Source organism: Gastrolobium bilobum, unplaced genomic scaffold, assembly GCF_033153095.1.
Source record: "Gastrolobium bilobum isolate Gb01-03AN ecotype WA unplaced genomic scaffold, APGP_CSIRO_Gbil_v1 utg66911, whole genome shotgun sequence".
NCBI lineage: Eukaryota > Viridiplantae > Streptophyta > Magnoliopsida > Fabales > Fabaceae > Gastrolobium > Gastrolobium bilobum.
In genome coordinates this window covers 104,793-115,673 of record NW_026897163.1, presented here as the reverse complement: position 1 = coordinate 115,673, position 10,881 = coordinate 104,793, and the positions used below count along the sequence as shown (strand labels likewise).

Sequence of the window (10,881 nt, the reverse complement as noted above, 5' to 3'; positions counted from 1 at the left end):
GTCTTGTCTTACAACTAAATCCAGCTACTTGCCAAGTCGAAATTATTTTATTTTATTTTTTCTGTTATCTCTCTCTAATTTGAGAAAATAGAAAAATTGGAAAGAATACATAAATGAAAGTTGGCAATTTGGATCACTAGTTGGGACCAATGCTGCAGGGAACGAGAGAAGATATGTGTTTTGGAGGACTGGGCGACCAATTTTTGGGTTTTGGAGTTGAGGTGAATAGGAGGGTTGATTCATATGTGAGTCCACAAATTCTGTTGATGACTGCAGCTATGGTAACGAAGAAACGCGAAAAACAAAAGAGAAGGAAAACAGTACAGAAAATGTTGAGCAATTTTTGTAGCTAGCAAGTAGCATTAGAGTTTTGTTGGCAAAAAAAATTTATTTATTGTAATTTAATTAAATAATTACGCAAATATCACAGTTTGAGAAATATTTACGCATCTATTGCATACTGTGACGCCCCATTTGGGCGTCACATGTGACGCCCCACTGGGGCGTCTCTCAGGAGGGGAAGACGCCCAAATAGGGCGTCTCTCATGAGGTGGTGACACGTGTCACTTGTTTTTCCAAAAAAAAAATTAATTTAATCATAAAACTTCTAAAGGCCATAACTTTTGACTCGAGTATCCAAATCAGGTAATTCTTTTTTTGATTCCACATAACTTTTCGAGATCTACGCAATGACATCTCATTTGACATATTTTATTTCTCACAAACACAATTTTAATTTGCAAGAATGGTATTATAAGAGCGGTTAAACCCAGAAGCCTCTGAGTTTGGTTTGTGATTTAAATTCAAAATAAAAAAATTATTATTAATAAGGAAAACAAAATAAAAATTTGATTTGTGATTTAAACTAAAAAATCAATTTGAAAAATCTGTAGAAATAAAGAAAATAATTAAATAAATATTCTAAATTTCTAAGGAAGAAGGATATTATTTTTAAAATTAATGATTAATGCTATAAGCTTCTGGGTTATTATTCGTGGTCTGAAATTAATGATGGCTTATGAATGTTTTTCAAAAATAAAATTACCTAAATTAGGCGTGATTTCCTCTTGATTGAAACCCAATTTAGACGTGATTGGTAATGTGTTAGGTTTTGACAAGTGTTGACACGTGTCACATTTTTAAACTCAGAAGCCTCTGAGTTCTGCGTTTGGGATTTAATACAAAAAATAAATCAAGATTTGATGTGTGATTTAAATTTATAATAATAATTTTTTTATTTTTATTATAAAAAAATTTGGTTTGTGATTTAAATTAAAAGTAACAATTATTATTAATAAGGAAAACAAAATAAAGATTTGATTTGTGATTTAAACTCAAAATCTATTTGAAAAATCTGTATTAATAAAGGAAATAATTAAATAAATATTCTAAATATCTAAGGAAGAAGGATTACCTGATTTTAATTAAATTATGTTGGTGAGAAATAAAATATATCAAATGAGATGTCATTGCGTAGATCTCGAAAAGTTATGTGGAATCAAAAAAAGAATTACCTGATTTGGATACTCGAGTCATAAGTTATGGCCTTTAGAAGTTTTATGATTAAATTAATTTTTTTTTTTGGAAAAACAAGTGACACGTGTCACCACCTAATGAGAGACGCCCCATTTGGGCGTCTTCCCCTCATGAGAGATGCCCCAGTGGAGCGTCACATGTGACGCCCAAAAAGGGCATCACAGTGTGCAATAGATGCGTAAATATTCTCCAAACTGTCATATTTGTGTAATTATTTAATTAAATTGCAATAAATAAATTTTTTTTGCCGAGTTTTGTTTGTATCTTTATTTTTGGTACAATACCTGTTTTTATTTTTTGAACCATCAATCAAAAACTTTTCGCAAGCTAAAATTGTGGATGTTGTTATAACCTCATGTATCTTTTCAGCACGCATCTTTGTCTCGCTCATCCATCTCACACATTTTAGTGAGTTTTAGTATGCACCCCACATGAAAAGGTGCAACCGGGGATCATTGGAAAAATATGCTATCATAAGTTATCCCCTTTAAACATGGGATAAATAAGAATTATGTTGTAGAAAAAATAATTTGGTTATGTTAAGATAAGACAAAACACAATTATTGAACAAAGTGTCTTATCATATTTTTTTTTTTATTATTTTTTTTGTCTTTTAGTGTTGCATGACATCATGTAACATGATAAAATAAAGATCCTTTAAATATAGTAATTAATATTTCTTATATTGAGAAGATAATTTTATCTCCTATATACATATAAAAATACATGACACTCATGTGGGTCCATGTGAGAAAAAGAAAGAGAAAACATGAATCCTATACATTTTTATATATATCCACATGTTGTGTCTATAATACGAGACAAAATGTCTTCTTTGCTAGAGTTGATTGCCTCAATGAATATATAGCATTTCATAAACGGGATCAACTCCTTAAATACTAAAGTTATATATTTACTAAACAATCAAATTCAATCTTCGTTTTAGACTATTTTTCTTAAAATGGGTCAATCTTAAGTTTCTTACTTAATTCAGTAAAAGCTGGATTATTTTACAATTGATAGTTGTAAGTCTGGAAAAAGAGCATCGGATCCATTTTCTTATAATAATTTGATTTGTGATCGAGGGGGAAGGTGAAAAATATTGATGGATTGAGTACTTATTACTAGGTCTCCAACTCTTGTGAATTTGATATCAATTGTTGAATTGAGCACTTATCACCGAAAGACCTATAGCGCAATGGCTCAATCTGACTCCAACGCATATCAAATATTTCTAAAACACAATGTTGGCTTCAACAACAATTATTATCTTCGATTCTTTGAGGATGTATCTATTAAGGGGTGGCATTGTAGGTGACCCCCCAACCTGTTTCCATCCCATCATAAAAAGGATCAACTTGTCCCACTTTTAAAAGTGAGTACAAAATTCTAACCTATCTTTTTTACGGTGGGATGGCGGCTAAACTTATATATAGTGAAAAGTAAAGAAAGATAGACGAAAAAAAAAATTGAGTTAAATATTTTAGAAGAAAAGTGAGATGTTTTACCCAATTAATGAATTAAGCTTAAAAAAATGCAATCCATCCCAACTAACGCCCACAATACACATTACAAGTAAGTGACATGCTAAATTATAATTATGGTTGGCCTCAACAATCATAAATAATCAATTAAAATATTCTTTATTTAATACATTTAATTGGTTGCCCTTTTTTATAAACCTAAAAACTTGCATTATTGAGCTTGTTACATCAAATTAATCAATTAACAAAGTTCAGGAGGCCATTAAAAACCTACAACAAAGGATCATACTCGTGGTTTAAGGACAATAGTCTGAATTTAATGGTTTAAATTATTAATACTAATGAAGTCATGAGATGAATTGTTATTAAGTTATATTTTTAAATGTTTAATTAAACTAATTTTTATGCTTTTTGGTGTTTTAGAGAATTAGAAAGTGATGGAGCTACAAGCATCATGAATGCTGCAAAAATAGATGAAATTTCATTTAAGAAGTCTGGTGCTTGAGCCCGTGAGCCAACACCTGAGCGCTGGAATGCAAAAAAATAAACAGATTTTTTATGACTTTCCAGATTTTCACCGAAGGGAGCGATGGCTAGGATTCTTAGAGAGCACAACTTAATAAACACATTATCCATTCAAGAAGTCTGGTGCTTAAGCCCGTGAGCCAACACCTGAGCGCTGGAATGCAAAAAAATAAACACATTATTTATGACTTTCCAAAGAATCTTTTCACCGAAGGGAGCGATGGCTAGGGTTCTTGGAGAGCACAACTTATCAGTTCATGAACGAATCGGGCAAAGGCAGGATCAACGGGTGGAAGTATTGGGATCAACCTTCTCCATCAACGATTATAATGGAGTTTTTTTTAATCTTTCTCTTCTTTCTCTTTCTTTTATCACTTTCTAATTTTATTATGTTAAGGTTAGATGCAACCCAAGGTGTGATTTGATTTGTCATTTCAATACAATATTTTCTTTCAATATTACGTGAATTATTGTCCACGTAATGCTTTCATAAGTTTCCCTCTTATAGAATGATTTAGGGTTTATGTATGATAATAGGAATATTAGTATATGAACTAAGCCTGATAATCTTACCATATTTTTATATGATTTTAGGAATAGACATACGAAAATATGCAACCTTGATAATTCTTTATTTATAATACTTAAGCCTTTTTTAAGAGATGTTAATATATTAGGTTTCTTGAAATGGAATAAAGAGTTAATAGCAAGAAATTAGGTTTTAATTAACTGTGTTAAATTGATTGACCATATTGAAAGGGGAATTGATTGCAATTTTAATTTAAATTACACAAGTAAAAATCAAGAAAAGTCGAAACCCTAACCATTCATTATTGAGAACTCTTTGCATTTTTTATTTAATCCATAGTTGCGTGTTCTTATTTTATATTAATCTATACTTGGTTTTTTATTTTAATATTTTTTTAGATATTATTTGCATTACCAATTTTATTATTTAGATTCATACAACTTAAGCAAATTGTTGAATTAGTGATTGATATGTGAATCATTGTCGAAATGATACTCTTTCATATTACTTTATTATCTGTACTACCAATACATTTGCTGTGTCCGCAACAAAATACTTATATAAGTTTAGAGACTAACTATGATTTTTCAACTTAGTGTCTGTTTAAATCCTCTTATTTTGAGCTTCTCTTATCTTTATAAGAGAAGCTAAGCCAAACAGGTTTTGAGAAAAACTCTTATAATAAAAAGCTCTATTTTTTGTAATGAAGAAAAGGCCAAAAGCTAAAAGCTCCTAAGAGGAGCTTTTTTTTAAGCTCTTATCAGCTTTTCTTAAATTGGGTGTTTTTTATAAATGAAGAGACATAGAGATAGAGAGAAAGAGGATTTTTTTTGGAAACGTGTGCTTTGAAACTAAAACTTTTATGTTATTACCAAACAACTTTTAGTTTTTTTTAAGCTTTTTTTTAACTTTAGTTTAAAAGTAGCTTCTAACTTAAAAAATAGGCTCTTAATAAATACTAGATGATTAAATCTTCTTACTACAACTAGAGAAATTATATTTAATTATTTCAGAATTAGGGGATGTTATACAATCGAACTTAAAACAACATTTCTTGTTTCTTCTTGGGGTATTCGTGGTCTGGATTGGATCGATTTTGAAGAAAAATTTATCTGATCCAATCCCTTCAGTTTGATCATTTAATTATCCATTCGGTTTGAATTTTTTCAAACCCGATTCAATTCAATCCAATTTTATTCGGTTTGGATTGAATCAGTTTTCAATTTTTCGAAAAGCATAAAATATCAACCATACAAAATCACTAGCTATATCAAAATGAAGTTATACAAAGTTACAAACCACTGAAAAATTCAAGTTTTCAAACTAAAACAAGTCCTAAAACTCGTGAAGAGTTAAAATAGAGTAATTGACAATAGAAAATTAAAACAAGGTAGTTTACTATCAATAACATCCAAGATTTCAAATCACCATCTTTCTCTTCTATACTTCACTCTTTCAGCTAGCTCAATGCTCACTTTGTGATCTCCAAAAAAATTCGTATAATTAATTCATTCATTAGTTCAGACAATTCATCTTTTTCTTATTAAATAGTTGAACCCTAATGTCTTAGTGAATTCAACCCTTTAACCCAATTAGAATCCTGGTATCCTAGTAATTCCTTTTGAATCAAGCATTAACCAGATGAATTTAAAAGTCTGCAACCTATGTAAGCCTATGTCTAGATCATACACAGTTTGTTATTATTCTACCCTTGTAAGAATTAAAACCTCAATATTTCTATTGTGAGCTATAATCCTCAAAATCCTATATTAGAGCAATCAGTTCTAAAAAGAGTGTGGAAGAATTAACACAGGTAGAATAAAATTAAATTAATTAAAAAATAATTTAAAACTATAAAGGATTCACATCGGATTCGTGATCCCAACTACAAATGAAAATTAGTTGGACATATCTGACTTTAACAAATTAAAATAAAAAGAATTCATGAAGGAAAGAAAAAGAAGAAGAAGAAGACGAAGAAGAAATCTTTAGTCTTCAGTTTCTCTGAGTGTTGATCTTCAGCATCAATCCCAAGAGCTCTCTCTGTTGTGTTTTCTATAATTTCCTCTGCCAAAGATACCTTCTAAGGGTTTTTACTCCCTTATTTATAAGAAATAAATCAAATCCGTCCATATCTTTCCAAATATTTGATTCACAATCCTTATCAGATTAAAATCAAATCATTTAGATGCTGAACACGTCGAACCCATGCGATCAGCGCAGGAGACTTAACTTGACAGCGCGCTCCGTGCGAGGAGGCAGTGTGATTTGCTATTTACTTCTCCTTCTTGACGCGATCCACGCGATCTTGCAGTAATCATGGCGCGATCAGCGCCAATCTCGCACGATTCGCGCGAGTGGATGACTATTGAAAGTGACCTTTTTGCATGCGTTTTCTATGCAAAAATATAGAAATTCAGTGAGAATGTGTCTGAGAACGAATTATCAATAATTCTATCAAATAACATCATTTATTACTGACTTAAGATCAATTTCTTGCTCTTTTTACCCTAGAATTCTTATATATATATATAGAAAAAATATTTCTATTTTTACTGCATAAATCTTTCTGCCACACTCATCTTAAAGTAAATGAATCTCATTTTAAAGAGAAGAGAGAAAAAAATTAATGGGATTCACTCATTTTTATATGAATATGTTAGGAAAAAAATTTATGTTAAAAACAGAAATATTAAACCATACAATCTGCCTCACCACAATTAGAGGGTAGAAGTGAGTCGAGTTAATTCATGTCAAGCTTAATTCAAGCATAGCTCAAGTTTGTTTCGTTAAAAAAATTAGCTAATTATTTTTTTGTATATAAGTAAGCTTATTTTCTTACCTGAAGCTTGACTCCGTTTTAACTGAGGAGTTGCTTGAGCATAATTAGCCAGATTCAAATCTTACATTCAGTAAAGAATTTCTCTAATTTTTATACTTTTTAATCGAAAAGGTATTTAATGATATTAAAAAATCATATTTAATGAGTTGAACGCGTAAAAGTTCAAACTCAGCTCATTCAACAAAATGTCAAGATTTCTAATTCAATTTCAACTCATTAACTCGTAAGTCTAATAAATCAAGTGGCGAGCAACTTGCGAGCTGCTTTCGTTTTGAAAGAGGAATACTATTATCAAGAAGTTATTTTATTCCACTCCCAAGTTTTGACTCTCAACTGTTTTCTGCGTTCCATTCCCCTTAACTATCAATAGAACTTCCTGTACATAGGTTTAGGAAATATAGTTCCTCTTCTAAATTGTTAAATTTTCTAGCCACCCACGTCCTAGACATGCACTAGACAATTTCTTAGCCTACGTAGAGTCGGCAAAACGGGCTCGGCTCGACGAGTCAACCCGTCTAACCCGCCAAACGGGACGGGACGGGCTGAGTTTTTCAACCCATCTCAAAAGTGAGGTGGGGCGGACTCTTTTTTTGGCGGGTTGATGACGGGCATAGGCGGGTCAGTGTAAAATAGGTTTGGGCTGGCGAGCTAACCCACCCAACCCGTCAAGCGGGGTGAGCTGAGTTTTTCAACCCATTTTCAAAAGCAAGGCAGAACGAGCTGACTCATTTTTTGGCAGGTTGATGGCCGGGCTGGGCCGCTTTGCCACCTCTAGCCCCATATCGCAGAACCAGCGAGGAGGCAACCATTCAACAGGGCTTGGAGGTTTCCCATTGCTGAGGTCTGTGAGCACCTACGTCCCACGACCCAACCCTCACAATCATGATTCATCAATTGGGCTTTTGTTTTTTAGTATTACAGAATTTTAGCTTTGTCATTAAACTCTTTTAGGACTTAAGACATGCATATAATATCAACTATTAATTTTCTCATCAAATATTAAAATACCCTACTTTTTTTTCTTATATCATATATGGTAGTTATTAGATTAGATTAGATAACTCAAATAATAACAAGGGTTGACCAAAAAGATGTATGATCTCCTTGCGCCCAGCGAGATTGTAACAAGAAAACCTCGTTTTCGTGGATGCACCACGTGGGCCTTGTAAACGCGTCACAAGACATTATTCTTCCTTTTTTAAGCCAAGCCGCCGTACCATCCTTTTCAACTTCTTTTTATCTCTTTATTTTATTTTCATCTTACATTTTATATTATTACCAAACAATAATAGACATCTTTTTCAACTTATTTTCTCTTTTCAATTATGTCCCAAAACAATAATAGACATTCATGTCATAGGGGTAGTATTTTCAATAAAGAAAGTAAAATCGCCACCAATTAAGCGCCGGCGCATTTTAATTGAATTGCAACATTTATATACTCAATTTTAAGTTACCCCAATTGCCAACACATATAGTAGTTATAGTGGCAGAAATTCAGGCTTCCAAGCTGTTCCCATGTTCTAATTGTGTATCAACATTATATAAAGTTCTTTAGGAATTATATTGTAATTTATTACTAGTGCTAACAGATGAAAAATAAAGTACCGTTAAAAAAGAACTATTTGGATTGCAATAAAATTGACACAAAAAAAGATTGGGTTTTGTTGTATTTTTTAATATAAAGTTCGAAAAGTACAGGCTACCTCTTTTGAAGGTATTGAATCTAACAACATCAACTAACCGCGTTATTTAATTTTATTGGTTGAGTCAAAATGTCATCAACAACTTGAATGTTATAATTTTTAACTTTATTTTTTTACATTAATAAATTAAACTGTTCAAACTCAACTAGTATAGTGCAAACAATTATTATTATTATTATAGTACTCAGTTTATATACCGTGTAGAATACGTCCAAAATGTTAGAAGTGAAAAGATAAAGTTACAATGAAATGGTCAAGATAATAATAATAATAACAATAATAAATTAAGAAGGTAAAAGTACAAACATCTGCATGCTGCTGGCCTGCAAAGGCGGCTATCACATGGGGCATAGGTTCAAACAATTAGAAACAAAACATACAACTTCGATTAACATAACATAACAAGAGGAGGGATATTTTAATTATTAAATTTTTTTACTATCAACTTATTATTTATCTAATTATCATTAGATTAATATTTTTTCTCTTCAAATTTTTTTTAACATTCTCTCTTTAATCTAATAGTGATGTAATCGATAATAAGTTAATAATAAAAAAAATTTGTAGTTAGAATATTCTCGTTAACATAACAATTAATAACAATCTGCTTCCACAGGCTGAAGAGGCAGCCATAAAAAATTTCAGTGTTTGAAGGGAGAGTGCTGAAGAACAAAAAGAAATAAAGTAATAAAAATTTACATATAAGGGTAATCCCATTTTATTTTATTTTTTTGGTTTTAACGAGATATCCAAATAATTATCTTTTCCAAGGATTGAATTGTAATATTTTGTTTGAGAATATTGCTCACTTGTTATCACACTCAACTCCTCTTATTTTGGTAAAATTTGTAGTGATTTGTTTAAAAAGTTCAGGTTTAATTCTTAAGCCACATGGAGTGCAAGTCAGAAAAAAAGAAAAGAAAAAAAACTTATGCAAATTATATGTGTGAACTGTGAAGAGTATAAACTCACAACACCTAATTACAATGTGATTAAGTATTCTCCGATAACATGTATAAAAATATTAATTACGTAAATAGTGTGTTTTGTGTAAATATCATTTCATTTTGTTGAGAAATTAATTCCTGAACTCGGAACGTACTAGTAGCCTTCCACTCCATGACTTTGCAAACAAAATAAACAATAAAAAATCCCCACATTTCATCTTCTCAGTTCACACAGTACTCTTCTCTCTCAGCCGAAATATCTGTATCTGAACAAAAGCAAAGTCAACGGTCAGAATCGTTGGCTAAAACACTTGTCAATATATATCCACCTATCTGTTTCTCCTAATTCACCGTTCTCTCTTTTCAATTTCATCAAACAGTTTCTTTTCCTTAACATTGGTGTTCAGTTGAAACTTCTAAGTTCTGATATGAGACCTGCTTCAAAGTTCCATGCCTTTCATGAGCATTCAAAGAAGATTGAGATCAATGGTCCACGTCCTTCCCCATTGATGATCAACAAAGACTCTCATTTGATTCGAAAGCCTTCTTCATCTTCAACATCTATTGTTAATGCATTGACCAAGCCACACAAACAGCAAAGGAAACCCATCATCATCTACACACATTCACCAAAGATTATTCACACCAAGCCCCGAGATTTCATGGCCTTGGTTCAAAGACTAACCGGCATGGCACACTCCAAGGAAGAAGTGTTTCATGCCACTGCTTTACCGGTTCAACATCAGCCACAACTTGAGGCCTCTGAGAATTTTGGGTCATCTTTGTCTGATGGGTCCAATAGCAGTATCAAGCAACAGGAGAAGGAACAGAAATGGAAGCATGGTTCTTGGGGTGGTGATGAAACAAGCTCATCTCTTAGGGATGTTGAAACTTGTGTTAAGGAAGAGCCTTATGTTCAACATAGTCATTCTATTATGGGTTTTGCTGATATGCCTCTTTTCACCCCAAATTCCTCAGATTTTGTTTGCTCATCTCTGTCGGTGTATAAATATTCCAATTCGCCAAATGGGATTTTGGGTAGTTTGTTATCTCCTTCTGGATTGGAATTCATGAAAGAACTGCCTGAATATTAATTATATCAATTGACTTTTTGGGTGTGTCGCTGTTGTTCATATGCACAGGGAGTCAATCTAATTTCTTCACATAGTACATCATGTGTTAGTGTTCCATACATGTAGATTCTTTTTTTTCTTTTTTTTATCCTAGTTCTTTTGTAAATTAAGTTATGTTAGTGTTATGGAGAGGATCAACAAGAATATTGGATACCATCGAGTTAATGTGAATTATGAGA

At 31.9% G+C, this 10,881-nt stretch overlaps 1 protein-coding gene across 1 annotated transcript; it reads left to right on the top strand.

Annotated features, from left to right (window-relative positions):
* The first annotated feature begins 9,997 nt into the window (after positions 1-9,997).
* LOC133304615 (VQ motif-containing protein 8, chloroplastic-like) lies at positions 9,998-10,663 on the top strand. Its single transcript, XM_061504659.1, has one exon. The coding sequence runs from the start codon at positions 9,998-10,000 to the stop codon at positions 10,661-10,663; it is 666 nt and encodes a 221-aa protein (XP_061360643.1).
* Positions 10,664-10,881: the final 218 nt, after the last annotated feature.

Excerpts from the sequence above, each read along its gene's own strand:
- LOC133304615 (XM_061504659.1), top strand. The coding sequence starts at position 9,998 with ATGAGACCTGCTTCAAAGTTCCATGCCTTTCATGAGCATTCAAAGAAG.